This window comes from Leucoraja erinacea, chromosome 17, assembly GCF_028641065.1.
Source record: "Leucoraja erinacea ecotype New England chromosome 17, Leri_hhj_1, whole genome shotgun sequence".
Lineage (NCBI taxonomy): Eukaryota > Metazoa > Chordata > Chondrichthyes > Rajiformes > Rajidae > Leucoraja > Leucoraja erinaceus.
Window position 1 is genome coordinate 2,589,769 of NC_073393.1, and position 22,324 is coordinate 2,612,092.

The following is a 22,324-nucleotide window of genomic DNA, read 5'->3' on the forward strand; positions in this document are numbered from 1 at the left end:
ACCTGCCGTTAGCGTTACGAGCCGCTAAGTGAAGTCCCCGAGCTCCGATGTACCCGCCACGTTCATTCTCCGTGCTTACCACGGGTTTGATGTTTTTTTAAACTCGGGAGAGCTCTTGCAATGAACTCGTACAGTGGGACAGGGCTTTAATCATCTTCAAGAAGCACAAGTGTATCAGATCACGAGAGGGATAGATTGAGCAAACGTACTGTTTTTTTTATCCAGAACCAGAAGCCACAGGTTTAGTGCGAGGGGAAATATTTGATAGGGATCAGAGGGGCAAGTTATTTTACACAAAGGTGTTTGGTTTATAGTTTTTCAGTCAGTGAAAAGCTTTTTGCTGCGTGCTAACCAGTCAGCAGAAAGACTATACATCATTACGATCGAGCAGTCCATTGTGTACAGATACATGTTTAGTGCAAGAATGAGAATTCTAAACATTAGAGAATACTTTTAGTGCAAGATAAAGTCCAGTGAAGGGTGGTAGGCACTGTATGTGGAATGTGTTGAGGCAGGTACTATCACAATGTTTAAAAAATGGAGAGAATAGGTTTAGAGGGATAAGGACCGAGCTGGGATTAGTGTGGATGGCAAGTTGGGTCGAAGGGCCCGTCTCCATGACTATGACTGAGAGAATGGAGCGGCTGGGCTTGTATACGATGGAGTTTAGAAGGATGAGAGGGGATCTTATTGAAACATATAAGATTACTAAGGGTTTGGACACGCTAGAGGCAGGAAATATATTCCCGATGTTGGAGGAGTCCAGAACCAGGGGCCACACTTTAAGAATAAAGGGCAAGCCATTTAGAACGGAGATGAGGAAACACTTTTTCCACAGTTGCCCATTCGATCCATTCTTTCATCATGTGTCAATGAATTGGATGAGGCAGCAGGGTGGAGCGGCAGGTAGAGCTGCTGCCTCACAGGGCCAGCACAGGAGGGAGAGCAGTTATATAGATGAGTACAAAAACACGAGGGGAATAAACAGGGCGAATGTACAGACTTTTATACAGAGTAGAGGAATCCAGAACCAGAGAACACAGGTTTAAGATGAGAGGGGAAAAGATTTCATAAAAACCTGAAGGGCAACTTTTCACACAGAGGGAACCATTCCATATAGGAACGAGCTGCCAGAGGGGGGAGCCAAGATAACAACATTAAAAAGACAGAAGGCTGAAGAAGGTTCCCGACCCAAATTATTGCCTATCCCTGTTCTCCACAGATGCTGCCTGACCCGCTGAGTTACTCCAGCACTCTGTGAAACGTCACCTATCCATGTTCTCCACAGATGCTGCCTAAGGAAATAGGCAACATTTCGGGCCGAACCTTCTGGAAATAGGCAATGTTTCGGGCCGAAACCCTTCCGGGTTTCGGCCCGAAACGTTGCCTATTTCCTTAGCTCCATAGATGCTGCCTGACCCGCTGAGTTACTCCAGCACTCTGTGAAACGTCACCTATCCATGTTCTCCACAGATGCTGCCTGACCCGCTGAGTTACTCCAGCACTCTGCGAAACGTGAAACGTCACCTATCCATGTTCTCCACACAGATGCTGCCTGACCCGCTGAGTTACTCCAGCACTCTGTGAAACGTCACCTATCCATGTTCTCCACAGATGCTGCCTGACCCGCTGAGTTACTCCAGCACTCTGTGTCTTTATTTTGTAAACCAACACCTGCAGTTCCTTGTGCCAACATTTAAAAGACATTTGGACAGGTACATGGGACAGGTAAGGTTCAGAGGGATATGGGCCAAACACAGCCAGGTGGGACGAGTGTAGACGGGCCATCTTGGTAGGCATGGGCAAGTTGGGCCGAAGGGCCAGTTTCCGTTCAGACTGACGCAAGGTTGCAAGTGGAGCGTCTTACTTCAAGACTTTACGCTCTGCGTTCATTTACACCACACATCATTGTATATAAATGTATTTATTACAGACAAAAAAATCATCAGACCTCCAAACATTGTCAGACCATGTGCAAGATATCCCTGGGATAGATTTATGCTAATGTCATACTACAATAGTTGAAAATGAATCACAAGATGTATGAAACGTAAGCCTGTTTATGATAGTATTTTATGATTATTTGCAGTGTTTAGACTAATTACACCAACATCATAAATAAGGTAACATACAGAAAGAACGTGCATCTGAAACAAGAAGTCATCATTTCTCCATCTCTTCCAAATATACAAGAGGAACAAGGTAGGTTCCCTTTCTTTGTTCGACCCCAAAGTCACCTGCTGAAGTTAGTGGAGGAAGAACCTAATTCCTATGCTTCACCCGTTTCATAGTCAATGCATCGACCAACGTTACTCTTCCAAAGTTCAACGCTGCATTACTCTTGTACAAAATTGGGGTTGGAATTCAAAGCATTTGTCTGCTTCAGGTTTGGTGTACAAGTTGAAGTGACCGCATGCCCACATCCATGGCGTCTGGAAGCTTTGCCGTTACAAACAGTCGTCCAGCAGTGAGCAAGTGTTGGCTTCCCACCGCATTGCTGGAAATGGCTGGGTACAAAGTCCGCCTTGGTGGAATACACCGAGCTAGAGTCTGAATCCTGAGTTGTAGTTAGTTTTCCCACTTGTCCACGCTTTGTCAAAGAATTAATTTTTGATTGATAATTTTTCTGTTTATTTCTGCCAGTGCCACAGAGAATACAAAGGCTCTCTCGTCCGAGAGGCTGGCGTAGACGTCGATCTCTTTCTCTTGCCTTTCTGGAAAACAAACGGTGAAAAGTCGGGCATAGAAGATGGAACGGTACAGGGACAGGCCCATCGGCCCACAAGCTGGAGTTACGCAGCGGGTCAGGCAGCATCTCTGGAGAAAAGGAATGGATGACGTTTCGACTCTATATACCTTTTCGTATCTCTCGTTCCCCTCTTCCCTGACTCTCAGTCTGAAGAAGGGTCTCGACCCGAAACGTCACTTATTCCTTCTCTCCAGAACTCCAGGCCCACAATGCCCATGCTGAACATGACATTGTTAAATTAATCTCATCTGCCTCCACATGATCCATATCGCTCCATATCCATGTGTCCGTCCAAAAGCATCTTAAACACCACTATCGTATCTGCCTCCACCACCACCCCTGGCAGCGCGTTCCAGGCACCCACCGTGTAATAAAACTTGCCCCACACATCTCCTTTACACTTCCCCCCTCTCAACTTTAAAGCCACACCCAGAGAGTTGTGAATTTGTGGAATTCCCTGCCACAGAGGGCAGTGGAGGCCAAGTCACTGGATGGATTTAAGAGAGAGTTAGATAGAGCTCTAGGGGGCTAGTGGAGTCAAGGGATATGCTGAGAAGGCAGGCACGTGTTATTGATATGGGGACGATCAGCCATGATCACAATGAATGGCGGTGCAGGCTCGAAGGGCCGAATGGCCTCCTCCTGCACCTATTTTCTATGTTTCTATGTCTTTGATATTTCCACCAGGTGAGAATGGTTGTGACTGTCTACCCAGTCTATGCCTCTCATCATTTGATACGAAGATTTCATTGTCCTATCAGGGACACATGACAATAAACTCACTTGAACTTGAAATCAAAAACAATTGCAATCTTCCCAAGGTGTGAAACTTACACAACGACAGCGACATCATTTAACCCCACACGCTCCACAGAAATGGTTCAGAGTCACATTGTAAATGACCAGACTGCCAGAGTTACGAGAATGTTGCCAAGACTAGAGGGTGTGAGCTAGGGAGTATGAGCTGGGTCTCTATTCCTTGGAGGATTTTGAGGGGAGATCTTATAGAGGTGTACAAAATCATGAGAGGAATAAATGCACAGAGTCTCTTGCCCAGAGTAGTGGAATAGAGGACCAGATGACATAGGTTTAAGGTGAAGGGGGAAAAGATTTAATAGGAATCTGAGCAGCAATTTTTTCACACAAAGGGTGGTGGTGGGTGGGTGTATGGAACAAGCTGCCAGAAGAGGTCGGGACTATCCCAACATTTATGAAGCAGTTAGACAGGTGCATAGGACAGGCTTGGAGGGATATGGACCAAACGCTGGCAGGTGGGACTAGTGTAGCTGGGACATGTGGTCTGTTTCCAGACAGTATATCTCTATGACACTAGTTCATTCCTGTACCTTTGAAAACGACTGTGAGAGGAAAGACGGCTAATGGGGAATTCATACAGGGGAAACTGTTAAATAAATACTCTTGGAATTGCAGATGCTGTTTTACAACAAAAAAAGTGCTGGAGTAACTCAGCAGGTCATGCAACATCTCTAGAAAACATGGATAGGTGACGTTTCGGGTCTGGACCCTTCTTCAGATGAGATTATTCTTCTGTGCAAAAGGATCTGCAAATTTACTGAAAGGACATTTTTCAAAAATATTTCATGACCTACATGTGGTTAGATTTGTGCATTTTTTGTGGTGGAGTTCAAGGAAAAATGATGCATATTGAAGCATTATACAACATGCCAGGGTTTAGATGTAATGTCGTTTAGTTTAGAGATACAGGAAGCATTTAGAATAGAAAGCATGTGCTTGCATTACCATGCATTACCCATTCCCTGCTGATTGCTGGCTACATTCAGAGAGCTTTATACTACAGCGTAATGATACACTACTAGAAGCCCAGAGTTCCACTGGGCGGCACGCTGGCACAGCGGGTAGAGCTGCTGTCTCGCTGCACTCGTGACCCGGGCTCGATCTTGACCTCAGGTGCTGTCTGTGTGGAGTTTACACGTTCTCCCTGTGACCGCGTGGGTTTCCTCCCACACCCCACAGAACGTGCGGGTTTGTAAATTAATCGGCCCTCTGTAAATTGCCCCTAGTGTGTAGGGAGTGGATGAGAAAGCGGGATAACATAGAACTAGTGTGAACGGGTGATCGATGGTCGGCACAGACTCGATGGGCTGAAGGGCCTGTTTCCGTGCTGCAATTTCCAGTTTCAATCAATCAATGAATCAACTGCTTGAGGAACGAAGGATAGCTAAGCAAAAAACAAATTGATTAAACTATTGACGAAAGGCAGCGATACCGATGGTAACAAAAAGATAATTAATTAAAATTCCAAGATCAACTCAATTCCTTTGTTGGCTGCTGGCCCACGAAAGACAAATGGAACTAGCTTAGAAGGGCACCATGGTCATTGGTCAGGCTGAAGGGTTTGATTCTGTGCGGTATGACTATAGAAACTAATGTTTCTAAAAAATCATCAAAGTCTCTAATTCCTACACTGTATAATAGGAAAGATGAAGTGGGATATGGGCAAATGGGATTAGTTTTGGTCAGCATGGGCGAGTTTGCCTGAAAGACCTACTTCTGTTCCATACGACTTATCCTCCATAATCAAGGCCTGGAAGGAGTGGATGTGGAGAGGATGTTTCCACTAGTGGGAGAGTCTAGGACCAGAGGCCACTGCCTCAGAATAAAAAGTCGTTCCTCCAGGAAAGAGATGGGGAGGAATTTCTTTAGTCAGAGGGAGGTGAATCTGTGGAATTCTTTGGAGGCTAAGTCAATTGAGATTTTTAAGGCAGAGATTCCTGATTAGTACGGGTGTCAGGGGTTATGGGGTGAAGGCAGGAGAATGGGGTTAGGAGGGAGAGATATATCAGCCATGATCGAATGGCGGAGTAGACTTGATGGGCCGAATGGCCTATTTCTGCGCCTACACTTATGAACTTATAAGCAATGAGTCTATCTAAGAACGCTGGAATGTTGAGTGCCAGTGATCGCCACCATGTCAGGACCGTGACCATATTACCTTTATCATCATCGTGCTTTTTGCTGGGGCCCGTTTTGGGCCGGCCTCGTCTCCGCCGAATTTGTTCGGAGTGGCTCTCCGATCGAGACCGCTTTCGGTTTTCCAGATCTTTGGTGAGAGGAGAATTGGCTTTCTCCCGACGCGCTCTGTCTGTCCTCCTCCTCTTAGCCACTGACTTGTTGTCTGTCCACAAAATGCGAGCTAGTTATTTCAAATCACAACAAGCGTTCTGGCAAATTACATTCCATAGAAACGACGGGAGGCGTTAACCATCCATCATAGATCACAGGTCAATGTCACAGAGCTCTACAGCACGGAAACAGGCCCTTCAAGAAAAATCAACCAACATGCCCCATCTACATTAGTCCCACCTGCCCGCACTAGGCCCAAATCCCTCTAAACCATTCCCTTAAATCTAAAATATCCAATTCTGAAGAAGGGTTTCGGCCCGAAACGTCGCCTATTTCCTTCGCTCCATAGATGCTGCTGCACCCGCTGAGTTTCTCCAGCAATTTTGTGTACCTTCCCTTAAATCCAATTCTGGGTTGGGTGAGGTGGGACGGGGGGGGGGGGGGGGGGGGGGGGGGGGGGGACGAGGGAGGGCAGGTTTATCTCCATTTTTTTTTTTTCTTTTGTTTTTTTTTCTTCTTTCTCTCTTATATCTTTATTCACTTTTTGGCCACACTACTTTAGTAGTCTAGGGGTCTTTTCCATGTGCTTTTTCCAGCTATCTTTTCACTTCTCACTTTTTCCCTTCTCTTCTTCTCTCTCGTTTTCAGGTTAAAAGGTTAAAATTGAAGTTGTACAATTTTAGATGCCGAATGTTTTATCCCTTGTACAATTGCTTCGAATAAAATAAATAATTAATAAATAAATAAATAATCACGTTCCCATCCATGCACCTGCCCAAGTGCCTTTTAAATCTTGCTATTGTAGCTGCCTTAACAACCCCCCTCTGGCAGCTCGTTCCATTCAACCACCCTCTGTGTGAATAAGTTTCCTCTCAGATTCCCATTAACATAGAAACTAGGTACAGGAGTAGGCTGGACAGCCCTTCGAGTCAATATGATCATGGGTGATTAAATCTTACCTCCCTCACCTCAACCTCTGGTTGATTCCCAAATCCTGGATACAAGATTCAGTGCATTCACCTTATCTATTCCCCTTATGGTTTTATACACCTCTATAAGATCACCCCAAGGAATAATGTCTTAGCCTGCCCAACCTGCCCCAATAGCTCAGGCCCTTCAAGTCCTGGCAACATCCTCAATAATGTTCTTTCAACAGCAAAGCTGCCCAGTTTATGTCAAACTGGAAGCTGTATCCAAATGAGATCGTTTATTCAGAGAGATAGCATGGAAACAGGCCCTTCGGCCCACGCTGACCAGCAATCGCTAGCATTATCCTAAACAATGGGGACAATTTACAGAAGGCAATTAACCTACAAACCCGCACGTCTTTGGAGTGTGGGAGGAAACCGGAGCACCCGGAGAAAACCCACGCGGTCACAGTGAAGAACGTACAAACTCCATACAGCCAGCACCCACAGTCAGAATCGAACCCGGGTCTCTGGCGCTGTAAGGCAGCAACTCTACCGCTGCGCCACCGTGCAGCACTGTGCTTGGTTTCATGTTCAGCATAGACTTTGTGGGCCGAAGGGCCCATGTTCCTGTGCTGTCCTATTTAGAATTCTATGTTTGAAAATTCCTTCAAGAGTTCAAATTCATATTTCAAAAACTGTAACAGAAATTAACTCACTACAATCTAGTAAAACAGGGTCGTAAAAGAGAAAATTTGCGAATACCAAAATGTATGCTTATTTCAAGCTTGTTATTTTTGGTACACGTCCCTAGTGTCAAATTTAAAGTGAACATTATCATTTGTGCAGATTTTTCATTACAATCATTTAAAAAAACATGATCTGTATAAATTAAAATATATATATTCAATTCCTTTTAAGGAAAGCAATGGTTACTTGAAGTTAGAGAAGGCAATGTTAAGTAACCCTTGCTCTCTATCCCTCCCCTTCCCAGGTCTCCGACCAGTCTTACTGACTCCAACTACATTTTATCTCTGGTTACACAAAAAAAAGCTGGAGAAACTCAGCGGGTGCAGCAGCATCTATGGAGCGAAGGAAATAGGCAACGTTTCGGCCCGAAACGTTGCCTATTTCCTTCGCTCCATAGATGCTGCTGCACCCGCTGAGTTTCTCCAGCTTTTTTGTGTAACCTACATTTTATCTCTGTTTGCTTTGTTGTTACCGGCTCCCAACTAACAATGATCTATTCTCCATATTCCTTGATCTCCATCTCCTTTGTTCTATTTTCACACCTTACACTTCCTTATCCATATATCTCCCACTCCCCTGACATCAGTCTGAAGAAGGGTCTCGACCAGAAACATCACCCATTCCTTCTTTTAACGCCTCCGTTGCCATGCGGTGAGAACGGAGAGGTTGAGAAGGAGTTTCTTCCCAGAGGCAATTCGGACTGTAAACGCCTTTCTCACCAGGGACTAACTGTACAGAACGTTTTTCCTTCTATTATTTGTTATGTAAAATAATATGTATGTTATGATTGTGTTTATAATTTGTTTGGATGTTTTGTTGTTCCGCGAGCATTGCCACTTTCATTTCACTGCACATCTCGTATGTGTATGTGACAAATAAACTTGACTTGACTTGACTTGACTAAGACATGCTGCCTGTCCCGCTGAGTTACTCCAGCATTTTGTGCCTATCTTCAGTTTAAACCAGAATCTGCAGTTCCTTCTTACACCTTTATAAACCTGTAAGTTTAATTTAGCAACAGCATAGAAACAGGACCTTACGGTCCAATGAGGCCGTGGCAACCATCGATCGCCCGCTCACATTAGTTCTACATTATCCCACTTTCTCATCCACTCCCTGCACACGTGGGGCAATTTACAGAAGCCAATTAACCTACAAACCTGAACGGCTTTGGGATGTGACGACAGGAACGGTAAATGCTGGTTTCTACTGAAAATAGACACAAAATGCTGGTGTAACTTTTCTAAACATTGAGTGGTGGAAACAACAAATTATCCAGCACACTCCAGCATCTTGCTTGGTAATAGAAAAACATAGAAAATAGGTGCCGGAGGAGGCCATTCGGCCCTTCGAGCCAGCACCGCCATTCATTGTGATCATGGTTGATCGTCCCCTATCAATAACCCGTGCCTGCCTTCTCCCCATATCCCTTGACTCCACTCGCCCCTAGAGCTCTATCTAACTCTCTCTTAAATCCATCCAGTGACTTGGCCTCCACTGCCCTCTGTGGCAGGGAATTCCACAAATTCACAACTCTCTGGGTGAGAAAGTTTTTTCTCACCTCAGTCTTAAATGACCTCCCCTTTATTCTAAGACTGTGGCCCCTGGGTCTGCATACTTTACCATTAACAAGGTTACATATCAAACAGTCTGTAGAAGAGTCCCAACCCAGAACTTTGTCTGTCCATTCCCACCACAGATGCTGCCTGACCAGCTAAATTGTTCCAACATTTGTGTTTCACTCAAGATTCCAGCATCTGCAGTTCCCTCCTGTCTACATCTCAAAGATCACCTGCTGATTTCCAATACAGAAAAAAATAACTGGATGTCATGCTACAGAGTTATAGATTTGCAGAGCATAGAAATAGGCCTGGCGACTGGCCTTGTGGGTGGCGCAGCGGTAGAGTTGCTGCCTCGCAGCGCCACGGACCCAAGTTCCATCCTGACCACGGGTGCCGTCTGTACAGAGTTTGTACGTTCTCCCTGCGACCTGCGTGGGTTTTCTCCGGGTGCTCCGGTATCCTCCCACACTCCAAAGACATGTAGGCTAATTGGCTTCTGTAAATTGTCCCTAGTGTGTAGGATAGTGCTGGGTGACTATTGCAGGGGTGACTATTTGACACGGACTATTGTGGGACAAAGGGCCTGTTTCTGTGCTGTATCTCTGTAGTCTAGTCTAAAAGTGCCCATGTGACCACTCTTGACAATCTCTATGTTCTCTTATATTCCCGATGTTGGGGGAGTCCAGAACCAGGGGCCACACAGTTTAAGAATAAGGAGTAAGCCATTTAGAACAGAGACGAGGAAACACTTTTCCTCACAGAGAGTGGTGAGTCTGTGGAATTCTCTGCCTCAGAGGGCGGTGGGGACAGGATGCTTTCAAGACAGAGCTAGATAGGGCTCTTAAAAATAGCAGTCAGGGGATATGGCGAGAAGGCAGGAACGGGGTACTGATTGTGGATGATCAGCCGTGATCACATTGAATGACGGTGCTGGCTCGAAGGGCCGAATGGCCTACTCCTGCACCTATTGTCTACTAATCCCACTTGCCCGTGGCAGCTCATATAACTCAAACCCTCCAATCAGAGGTCACCAAATTAAAGCACATTAATTGTCCAAATAATGACGATTTGAAACTATCAGATCTCAACGTAATCTGCAATTATTTTGTGAGATTAAACATCAACTGCATAACCTCTGCCCTAGCATGGCTGAAATCCTCCATCACATATAGATTACTCAGGAGGGATTTCCCCCTCTTTCTTTCACCATGAATTATAAAAGTCAAGATGAAAGTCTGACTAAAGAGAGCCCTCACGCAGAAACTTACTTGTGTCGAAGTAAACACGAGAATACAGGCCAAAGCTGCTGCTGCACAGTTGTTAGATTCGCCCGCAACTAATGATAAACCAGGTTTCAACACTTTCCACAGATGGTGTTCATTAAATTTAAACAATATATTTTGTTTTCCTTCTTCAGCCCAAGGCTCCAGCATCTGCAGTTCCTTGTGTTTCAACATCCACCCTCTCGTGCGTTACACCGGCCACATCTCCTCCACAACTACCTGGTCAACTCATCCCTTCCCACCAAAACCAACCCCATCCCAGGTACCTTCCCCTGCAACAGCAGGAGATGCAACACTTGCCCCTTTACCTCCCCCCTCGACTCTGTCGTGGGATCCCAGTCTTTTTAGGTGAGGCAGAGGTTCACTTGCACCTCCTCCAACCTCATCTACTGTATCCGCTGTTCCAGGTGTGGACTCCGATACATCGGTGAGACCAAGCGCAGGCTCAGCGATCATTTCGTTGAACACCTCCGCTCAGTCCGCCTGAACCTACCCGATCTCCCGGTCGCTCAACACTTTAACTCCCCCTCCCATTCCCACACTGACCTTTCTGTCCTGGGCCTCCTCCATTGTCAGAGTGAGACCCAGCGCTAATTGGAGGAGCAGCACCTCATATTTCGCTTGGGCTGCTTACACCCCAGCAGTATGAACATTGACTTCTCTAACTTCAAGTAGCCCTTGCTTTCCCTCTCTCTCCATCCCCTCCCCCACCCCAGTTACACGACCAGTCTGACTGTCTCCGACTACATTTGATCTCAGTTTACTTTGTTGCCACCTTCTCCCAGCTAACAATGATCTATTCTACATTGTCCGTAATCTCCATCCCCTTTAAAGTCACGTTCTCACACCTTCAAACTTCCTTGTCTCTGTATCTCCCACTCCCCTGACATGCTGCCTGGCCCGCTTGCAATAAGGACCATCAGTCAGTTGGCCAGCTCCTTGCTGCATGTACGAAGATGTTACCAGGACTTGAGGGTCTGAGCTAAAGGGAGAGGTTGGGCAGTCTCCTTCCTTCGTACTCCATGCTACACTTCACTCCTTAGAACGCAGGAGGATGAGGGGAGATCTTATAGACATGAATAAAATGACGAGGGAAACAGATAGGGTGAATGCACAGAGTATTTTACCAGAGTAGGGGAATCAAGAAGCAGAGGACATAGGTTTAAGGTGAGGGGGGAAAGATTTCAAAGGAAGCCAGGGCAACCTTTTCACACAGAGAGTGGTGGGTGTATGGAACGAGCAGCCAGAGGAGGTAGCTGAGGCAAGCACTAATAGCAGTATTTCAAATACACTTGAACAAGTATATGGATAGGACAGATTTGGAGGGATATTGACCAAATGTAGGCAGGTGGGACTAGCGTAGATGGGGCATGTTGTCGGCATGGAAGAGTTGGGCTGAAGGGCCTGTTTCCGTGCTGAATGACTCTATGACTAATTGTGTGCGACTCAAACACAATAGCTCTGTGCAACCATTTGCAGTCTCGCTAACATGGCCCCTGTGTATAAGCAAGGAAGGATGAAAGGAACAGGTACAATGATTTTGTTTACCTTTTTCTATTTCCTTGCATTAAGGTATGGCAATGCAGTCATCATAGTAACTCAAAGGTGATTCATTTAAACAACGACATGCACAGGATCCTGACCCGAAACGTCACCTATCCACATTCTCCAAAGACCCGCTGAGTTACTCCAGCACTCTGTGAAATGTCACTTATCCATGTTCTCCACAGATGCTGCCTGACCCGCTGAGTTACTCCAGCACTCTGTGAAACGTCACCTATCCATGTTCTCCACAGATGCTGCCTGACCCGCTGAGTTACTCCAGCACTCTGTGAAGCAGCATCTATGGAGCTAAGGACATAGGCAACGTTTCGGGCCGAAATCCTTCTGGAAATAGGCAACGTTTCGGGCCGAAACCCTTCCGGGTTTCGGCCCGAAACGTTGCCTATTTCCTTAGCTCCATAGATGCTCTCGACCCGCTGAGTTACTCCAGCACTCTGTGAAACGTCACCTATCCATGTTCTCCACAGATGCTGCCTGACCCTCTGAGTTACTCCAGCACTCTGTGAAATGTCACCTATCCATGTTCTCCACAGATGCTGCCTGACCCGCTGAGTTACTCCAGCACTCTGTGTCCTTTTTTTGCTATCTAAAAGCTCTCTCAAAAGCCACTGGGGCATCTGCCTCCACCACCACTCTCTCTGTGGAAACACAAACTGGCCCACAATCTCTCGCCATCTCCCTCCAGTCTTTAGACATTTGAAAAAAGGAAAATAGCTGATTACTGCATCCTAGATTAACAAAAGGAGGAAGATTGTCTGAACTTTATTGCCTTCCATCACAGTGATCACTGCAGTGGATGTTTATGTTCAGTTCTATCGTTCTTTTAATAGTATGGCTGCATGGTAACTCAAATATCACTGGACTTTAAATTGGTGCACGCGACAATAAATGTGAATCTGAATCCGAACTAAAACTTACCAGAAATTATTAGCAAAGTTCAATCATTAAGCGACAGCATTCTGACTGTATTAATTGTAAAACATTAAAAATTGGGTTTAAAATAAGTCAGCCAATAGACAATAGGTGCAGGAGTAGGCCATTCGGCCCTTCGAGCCAGCACCGCCATTCAATGTGATAATGGCTGATCATCCCCAATCAGTACCCCGTTCCTGCCTTCTCCCCATATCCCCTGACTCCGCTATTTTTGAGAGCCCTATCTAGCTCTCTCTTGAAAGCATCCAGAGAACCTGCCTCCACCGCCCTCTGAGGCAGAGAATTCCACACTCACCGCTCTCTGTGAGAAAAAGTGTTTCCTCGTCTCCGTTCTAAATGGCTTACTCCTTATTCTTAAACTGTGGCCCCTGGTTCTGGACTCCCCCAACATCGAGAACATGTTTCCTGCCTCTAGCGTGTCCAAGCCCTTAACAATCTTGTATGTTTCAATGAGATGCCCTCTCATCCTTCTAAACTCCAGAGTGTACAAGCCCAGCTGCTCCATTCTCTCAGCATATGACAGTCCCGCCATCCCGGGAATTAACCTTGTAAACCTCTGCTGCGCTCCCTCAATAGCAAGAATGTCCTTCCTCAAATTAGGGGACCAAAACTGCACACAATACTCCAGGTGTGGTCTCACTAGGGCTCTGTACAACTGCAGAAGGAACATTATTTCAAGTTGGCAGAAGAATAACTGTTCATATAGGGCACTACTCTATTTACTTACTTACTTACTTACTTACTTACTACCCCATACAGAGAGTGGTGAATCTGTGGAATTCTCTGCCACAGAAGGCAGTTGAGTCCAGTTCATTGGCTATATTTAAGAGAGTTAGATTCAGATTCAGATTCAATTTTAATTGTCATTGTCAGTGTACAGTACAGAGACAATGAAATGCATTTAGCATCTCCCTGGAAGAGCGACATAGCAAACGATTTGAATAAATAATAAGTGTCTGGGGGGGGGGGGTGGTGATTGGCAGTCACCGAGGTACGTTGTTGAGTAGAGTGACAGCCGCCGGAAAGAAGCTGTTCCTCGACCTGCTGGTTCAGCAACGGAGAGACCTGTAGCGCCTCCCGGATGGTAGGAGGGTAAACAGTCCATGGTTGGGGTGAGAGCAGTCCTTGGCGATGCTGAGCGCCCTCCGCAGACAGCGCTTGCTGTGATGTGGCCCTTGTGGCTAAAGGGATCAGTGGGTATGGAGAGAAGGCAGGTGCAGGATACGGAGTTGGATGATCAGCCATGATCATATTGAATGGCGGTGCAGGCTCGAAGGGCCGAATGGCCTACTCCTGCACCTATTGTCTATGTTTCTATTCTGCCTCCTGGCATGTAGGGGCAGCATTGAAGGTCCTCCACTCAGAAGTGTTGATTCCTTCAGTTGCTGTTTCTGTAACATATTTGTTAGCCCTGTGCTCAACCTCCAACCTGGAGGACCAGTAGATCGCTCTTCGTCTCGCCTCGACCCTTTGACCTGTCCAGCATAGGAGACCCTAACAGGAGACGAATCTCCCGCTGGCATAGCTTTGGGGGTCACTGAGACACACAAGCTCCCCGACCACGACACGGTTGCAATCCATATAACCATATAACATATAACAATTACAGCACGGAAACAGGCCATCTCGACCCTTCTAGTCCGTGCCGAACACATATTCTCCCCTAGTCCCATACACCTGCGTTCAGACCATAACCCTCCATTCCCTTCCCATCCATATAACTATCCAATTTCTTTTTAAATGATAAAAACGAACCTGCCTCCACCACCTTCACTGGAAGCTCATTCCACACAGCTACCACTCTCTGAGTAAAGAAGTTCCCCCTCATGTTACCCCTAAACTTCAGTCCCTTAATTATCATGTCATGTCCCCTTGTTTGAATGTTCCCTACTCTCAGTGGGAAAAGCTTTTCCACGTCAACTCTGTCTATCCCTCTCATCATTTTAAAGACCTCTATCAAGTCCCCCCTTAACCTTCTGCGCTCCAAAGAATAAAGCCCTAACTTGTTCAACCTTTCTCTGTAACCAATAGAGTAGCCTCCAACAGGGAGGCTACTCTATTTACCATGAGCTATTCAGAGAGAGCCATTATCATTTTTTTTTAATTTTTTATAAAGGCTACGCTGTGTCCTCATGGCCCAGATTACAATTATGTTTTAATTATATCAATGGGCTTTCAAAAGAAAACAGAAACTTGCTATTTAGCACACATACACTGACCTGAAACTGAAACTCAGGAAATGTTCAGAGGCAAATGATTTACCGAAAATCTCTAAGAAGGAACTGCAGATGCTGGAAAAATCAAAGGTAGATAAAAAATGCTGGAGAAACTCAGCGGGCGAGGCAGCATCTGTGGAGCGAAGGAATAGGTGACGTTTCGGGTCGAGATCCGAAAGGGTCTCGACCCGAAACGTCACCTATTCCTTCATCAGTCTGAAGAAGGGTCTCGACCCGAAACGTCACCTATTCCTTCGCTCCATAGATGCTGCCTCACCCGCTGAGTTTCTCCAGCATTTTTATCTACCTAAAATCTTTAATTTAATATAACGTCTAAGGTTTCACTTTACTGAAGTGTACGGTATTGTGAGGGGCATGGTTAAAGTGAACACTCACAGTATTTTTCCCAGGATAGAGGATTCTAAAACTAGAGGGCATAGGCTTAAGGTGAAAGGGGGAGAGATTCAAATAGGGACCTCTGACAACTGGGGTGGCGCAGCGGTAGAGTTGCCGCCTTACAACGCTTGCAGCGCCGGAGACCGTGGTTCGATCCCAACCACGGGTGCTGTCTGTACGCAGTTTGTACGCTCTCCCCGTGACCCCACGTGGGTTTTCTCCGAGATCTTCGGTTTCTTCCCACACTCCAAAGACGTGCAGGTTTGTAGGCAACTTAACTTGGTGCCTGTGGAAATTGTCCCTAGTGTGTGTAGGATAGTGTTAATATGCGGGGATCGCTGGTCAGCACGGACTCGGTGGGCCGAAAGGCCGGTATCCATGCTGTATCTCTAAACTAAATTAAACTCAACTTTTTTCCAGTTAGTATCTGGAAAGAGCTGCCAGAGAAAGTTAGAGAAGCAGATACAATAGTGACTTTTAAAAGCCATTTGGACAGATATATGGATGGGAATGGGTGCCCAAATGCGGGCAAATGAGACTGGGCCAATGGGCAAATTGGCCGGCATGGGCAAGGTGGGCCGAAGGGCCTGTTCCCATCTGTACAGCTCTTAGAATTGGAGGTGCTGCATAGAAGGATAATTGGATGAAAACGGATATGTTGCCTAAAGTGAGATTACATATGGTGACTAAAGACTTGGTGATGCAGAGAAGTTGGAAAGGAAATTCTTAAAGAGAGGCAGCAAGATTTGGGGGAGTTCCCTTATGTGGAGCTTCAGTGGCCAAGGGTGGCAGTCCAATTCAATACAAAATGAAACAAGAAGTACACAGAATGTGAGAGTCCACCTGGCAAATAGGCTTCTATTACAAGCATGGACAGAAGGTACAGAAGCTTGAAAGCGTGCACCACCAGACTCAGGAACAGCTTTTCCCCCTCTGTTATCAGGCTTCTGAACGATCCTTCCATAAGCCAGGGTACTGTCTGATTCACCTCTACCCCATTGCGGACATTGGACTTTGTCTCTGGAACTGGGCTACAATGCTGAGAACTATATTCTGCACTCTGTATCTTTCCCCTTTGCTCCACCTGTTGGACTGGAGTTTGACTTGATTGTATTTATGTATTGGATATCTGATCTGATTGGAATCAATGCAAAACAAAGCTTTTCCCTGTACCTCGCTGCACATGAACCAGAGGGCACAGGTTTAAGGTGAAGGGGGAAAGATTTAATAGGAATCTGAGGGGTAACTTTTTCATGCAATGGGTGGTGGGTGTATGGAACGAGCTGCCAGAGGAGGCAGGGAGTATTGCAATGTTTAAGAAGCAAACAGCAAGTACATGGGTAGGACAGGCTTGGAGGGATATGGGCCCAACACAGGCAGGTGGGACTAGTGTAGATGGGACATGTTGGTCAGTGTGGGCAAGTTGGGATGAAGAGCCTGTTTCCACCCTGTGACATGACAATCATAAACCCCAACCTACGTGGAACTGGTTAAAGGTCCAGGATGGAGATAGTTGGCAGGGGGAGGGAGACCAGTGTTAGAGTAGGAGTTGCTCAAAATTAGAGAATTCAACGATCATGCCTCTGGGTTGTAATCTACCCAAGTGAAATATGAGGTGCTGTTCCTCCAATTTGCATGTGGCCTTATTCCGGCAATGGAGGAGGCCCAGGACAGAAAGGTCAGTGTGGAATTGGGAAGGGGAGTCAAGATGGTTGGCAACCGGGAGGTCCCCATGGCAACCGGGAGGTCCCCATGGCAAGTGCTCAGCAAAACGCTGGCCACGTCTACGTTTGGTCTCGCCGATGTACAGGAACACAAAATGCATTTTGTTAAGGGCTTGGACACGCTAGAGGCAGGAAACATCTTCCCGATGTTGGGGGAGTCCAGAACCAGGGGCCACAGTTTAAGAATATGGAGTAAGCCATTTAGAACGGAGACGAGGAAACACTTTTTCTCACAGAGAGTGGTGAGTCTGTGGAATTCTCTGCCTCAGAGGGCAGTGGAGGCCGGTTCTCTGGATGCTTTCAAGAGAGAGCTAGATCAGGCTCTTAAAGATAGCGTAGTCAGGGGATATGGGTAGAAGGCAGGAATGGGGTACTGATTGGGGATGATCAGCCATGATCACATTGAAGGGCAGTGCTGGCTCGAAGGGCCGAATGGCCTACTCCTGCACCTATTGTCTATTTCCCACCAAAGGGTTTGATATTGTTCAGGAAGTGCGTGTGGAATAGGTGGTAATTGGACAATGCTTTATCCAACTTTAATGCATTTACAGATGCTTTTACAGGTTATGATATGCCAGCCATTACAAACAATACAATGCCCGGGATACAAGCAGCACGGGATCAATTAAACAAAATATTGCTGCTTTTAACATAAAAGGAAAATCAAAATGCCTTTCAAATCAAGAACTCATTTTAACTTTTTGCTAAAAATTCTCATAAATGGTCCAATGTGCAAAATGACCAAAACAATGTGAATAATGACTTCATTCAACTATGAATGAAAAAGTGAATAAAAACATGTTTATTAAAAAAAAAACCCTGCTCAAGATGTCCAATCTGAAACCAACGTCTCAGCTCCAGTAATACAGCTACCGATTTGTAATCTAAAAATGGATGATTAATTTTTTGTTGCTTACTCATTTTATCCCCCCCCAAATCATTCATTTTTCTCTGCAATCTGACAGGTTTCATCAGCATTTACCTAAATTAGGTGGCGGTGATTTCTCAGTCTGTTTAGCATTCAGCAGCCTCCTACTTATGAAAACGAATCCACAAGGGCAGGACTTACAGGCAACTGGAATCTGAAAAATTAAACATTTGAAATTGGAATGACGTTGCTTTCAGTCCTGCGTCTAGGCAAACAATTTAATCACTCGGGAGGATATGATTACGTCCACATATGCAGAGGGTTGTACTACATAAAATATATTTAAATTATAAACACACAAGCCCACACAGACCAGTGGAAATAATTATACGTTCTGGGTCGTTTAAAAAAAAATATATATCTTACACTCACGGATGGAATTACACTGGCGTCGGTTGGATTAAAAATATTTCGTAATTTCCATCGTTTGAACGACTACCCATAAAGACAAGGCAGTCGGCCAAGATTGCAGCATTTTGCTTTTTTTTCCTCTTCACAACGTGAGATGACATTTCTTGTGCAGATGGGGTTTTTTTTAAGGACTGGGAGAAAATACTCTGTCTGTACAAACGGCTGCATAATGAAACTGCCCAAATAACACCGTGGAAACCCAGAGGCAACGGAGCATAAATGGCTGCGTTGGTTTGCAGTGCGAACTCAGCGCTTAACAAAAAAAACCCCAAAAATGTATATTTGAACAGCCCAGGCTGCCTTGTTGTGATTAAAGCCTCTCCCAACTCGTCAACCCTTCCCCACTATTCGTGTTTGTTAGATCTGCCCGCATTGCCTTTACCACATGACGGCTTAAATCCTGCATGCGAAAAAAAAATAGCTGAAAGTGTCTTAATTCCCCCCCACACTAAAAGTTTATTCGCCCCTTTGTGGAATAGGATAGTTCAAATCAATGTTTGAGAGAGATATGACATTTTACAAATGTATGCTATTCGACTGACGCCAACGCAGTATAATCACTTTCAGATGAAATAAAGACCATTAATTCAAGGGCTGTGTATACCACAGTCATTAACAGCCAAAATACTAACTATTATTCCCTTTCATTGTCTAACATACCCATATCGCGTAGGTAACCAGAAGCAAGAGAGATTTGATATCGTGCAATATCACTGCAGTTTCAAAATGAAATATCTAGTTAAAAAAAAAAATCAGTCCCAAGGTCATAGGAATATCCAATGGGGAACTAACAGGGTAAAGTTTGTGAACAATATCTCGTCTGTCAGCCACAAGGCACATAAAGGCTCGGCGTTAAAGCTGAAATACTCTGAGATTCCCCACCTGTTGGTCACAGTCCGGACATGCTTTCGTGGCCATTTTTGTAACTTTCTTCGCCTTATTCGCAGCCATCTTCCCGGCTTGGCCGCTGCCGCTGCGTCCGATCCACACGGGCTGTGGCTGCTGGAAAACTTCATGAGTGGAACTTCATTACAACTTCGGAGTAACAATGTATCCTGCTGCTGCTGCTACTGCTGCTGCTGCTACCGCCTGCGCGCCCCCGCGCCCCCCGCGGGCACGAGCGCGCAACCCCGCCCCGCGTGCACGAGCCCCCTCCCCTCTCTCTCCTATGCGCGTCCACGCTCCATCTCCAGCACACACACACACACACAGTCCAGGAAGCATGTGTGTAAAGATGGAACTGCAGATGCTGGTTTAGACCGAAGATAGACACAACACTGCTGGAGTAACTCAGCATTAACAGGCAGCATCCCTGGAGAGAAGGAATCGGGATGTCTCGACACGAAACGTCACTCCCATCTCTCCAGAGATGCTGCCTGTCCCCTGCTGGGACTCCTCCAGCATGTTTGTGTCTATCTGCAATCCAGGAAGTAGCTGGTTTTGGAAACAATAAAAATGGGGTGCTGATTTTAGATGATCAGACATGATCACAGTGAATGGCGGTACTGCCTCGAAGGGCCGAATGGCCAACTCCTGCACCTCTTGTCTCTTGTCTATTGCCTATTGTTTATTGTAGTAATATATTTGAAGGAGGCTGACAAGGGAATGTAAACAAGGGAATAATGATGTGTTAAAGAAGGAACTGCAGATGCTGGAGAATCGAAGGTACACAAAAAAGCTGGAGAAACTCAGCGGGTGCAGCAGCGTCTATGGAGCGAAGGAAATAGGCAACGTTTCGGGCCGAAACCCTTGGGTTTCGGCCCGAAACGTTGCCTATTTCCTTCGCTCCATAGATGCTGCTGCACCAGCTGAGTATCTCCAACTTTTTTGTGTACCAAGGGAATAATGATGGTGTGCTGAGAAGTCTGGAAGAGAACAGTCAATGTCTATCAGTCCCAAAGATTGCACGTAGCGAGATAAGGTAATACTTTATTTTATTGACTAAAGTATCAGGAAGTCATGATACAGCTTTGTAGGACTTTAATTAGTCCGCATTTCTTTTAAAAGTAAGTTTATTTATAGGTACAAAATGACAATGAAAATGCAATTCGAAGGAGACAGGTAAGGAAGGAATATACTTTAGACATACAGTGCAGAAACAGGCCCTTCAGCTCACCAAGACCGTGCCAACTAGGGATCACCCCCATACACTAGCACTGTTCTACACACTAGGGACAATTTACAATTTTTACCAAAACCAATTTTTAGTTTAGTTTATTGTCATGTGTAACGAGGTACCATGAAAAACTTTCATTGGATGACATTAACCTACAAACCTGTACGACTTTGGAGTGTGGGAGGAAACTGGGGTACCTGTAGAAAACCCACGTAGACACAGGGAGAACGTACAAACTCCGTACAGACAGCACCCGTAGTCAGGATTGAACCCGGGTCTACGGCGCTGTGAGGCAGCAACTCTACCGCTGCGCCACCGTGCCACCCATTTAAATAGTAACAAACCAAAACATTGTTACTTTTATCAATGAAGCAGTCAAGATCCTGCAGTTCCCAGAGGATTCAGAAAATGGCCAAGGTGCAGAGGAGGTTTACCAAAGGGCGGTCACGGTGGCGCAGTGGTACAGTTGCTGTCTTACAGCACTTGCAGCGCCGGAGACCCGGGTTCGATCCCGACTACGGGCGCTGTCTGTATGGAGTTTGTACGTTCTCCCTGTGACCTGTGTGGGTTTTCTCCAGGATCTTCGGTTTCCTCCCACACTCCAAAGACGTACAGATTTGTAGGTTAATTGACTTTGTGTGTGTGTGTAAATTGTCCCTAGTGTAGGATAGTGCTAGCGTGCGGGGATCACTGGTCGGCGCGAATTCAGTGGGCCAAAGGGCATCTGTATCTCTAAACTAAACTGCCTGGGGTTGGGGACACTAGCCTTTGACTGTATGAGAGGTCTCATTTTCTCTCTCAGCAACAACTGCCAAATCCTGTAAATATTTTGTGTATACAATAGGACAGGGAAGTGAACCTTGAACTCCTGTGTCATTTTAGTCCTCAATAAGGGAAAGTTGATCATTATCACATTGCTATTTGTGTGAGCTTGCCGTTGGCTGGTACTTTTCTTGCATTACAGCAGTACAGGAACAAAGAGTACTTGGCTGCTAAACATATTGGAACAAACTGAGCTAGCAAAGTCACTTTCTTTGTATCTTCAAATCAGTCATGAGTTCTGGAAGTATTCATCTGATATGAACAAACAACAGTGATGTTAATGAAGACACAAGAGACTGCAAATGCTGAGATGTTGAGCCAAACATAGGATGCTGGAGGAACTCAGCGGGTCAGGCAGCAGCTGTGGAGAGAATCGACAGGCGACGTTTCGGGTCAGGACCCTTCTTCAGACTCTTTAGTCGAAAGAATCTCGACCAGAAACGTCATCCATTCCTTCTCTCCAGGGATGCTGCCTGTCCTGCTGAGTTACTCCAGCATTTGGTGTCTATCTTCGGTGTAAACCAGCACCTGCAGTTCCTTCCTACACAAGTGATAGGTGGAGACAGGTGATGGGGGGTTGATTTGGGAGGCAGGTGGGGTAAGTGACAAAGGCTAGAGGTAACAAGTATCGATTTGGGTAATTTTCACTTTCAACTATTTGTGAATGTTTTAATATATTGAAAATTGTACATTTATATTCATTATTACGTCCTGATATAATGGATTATTTGTGTGGACATTAAGAATCTTTGAACGGGTTCTATGACAAGCGGCAATAATGTAAAATTTAACTGGTGTTGTGCTGTTTTAACTGAGTTCATTAAAGACTTGGCAACATTGTCGACGGCCTTATCGAGA

General features: G+C 45.7%; 1 protein-coding gene across 2 annotated transcripts; it reads right to left on the minus strand.

Annotated features, from left to right (window-relative positions):
- Positions 1-1,908: 1,908 nt before the first annotated feature.
- c17h16orf87 (chromosome 17 C16orf87 homolog) lies at positions 1,909-19,659 on the minus strand. 2 transcript variants are annotated; one of them, XM_055648378.1, is made up of 4 exons: positions 19,411-19,659; positions 18,172-18,271; positions 5,724-5,906; positions 1,909-2,714 (listed from the first exon to the last, which is right to left on the minus strand). In XM_055648378.1, exons 1-4 carry the CDS (start codon positions 19,477-19,479, stop codon positions 2,596-2,598), a joined length of 471 nt encoding a protein of 156 aa, XP_055504353.1. In that variant the 5' UTR covers positions 19,480-19,659; the 3' UTR covers positions 1,909-2,595. The 2 variants fall into 2 exon arrangements, with proteins under 2 accessions (XP_055504353.1, XP_055504354.1); XM_055648379.1 differs by lacking the exon at positions 5,724-5,906.
- Positions 19,660-22,324: the final 2,665 nt, after the last annotated feature.

Excerpts from the sequence above, each read along its gene's own strand:
- c17h16orf87 (XM_055648378.1), bottom strand. The coding sequence starts at position 19,479 with ATGGCTGCGAATAAGGCGAAGAAAGTTACAAAAATGGCCACGAAAGCA. Across the intron at positions 18,272-19,410 it reads GTCCGGACTGTGACCAACAG|ATTCCAGTTGCCTGTAAGTC; the intron begins GTGGGGAATCTC and ends TTAATTTTTCAG. Across the intron at positions 5,907-18,171 it reads ATCACCGCCACCTAATTTAG|ACAACAAGTCAGTGGCTAAG; the intron begins GTAAATGCTGAT and ends TTTTGTGGACAG.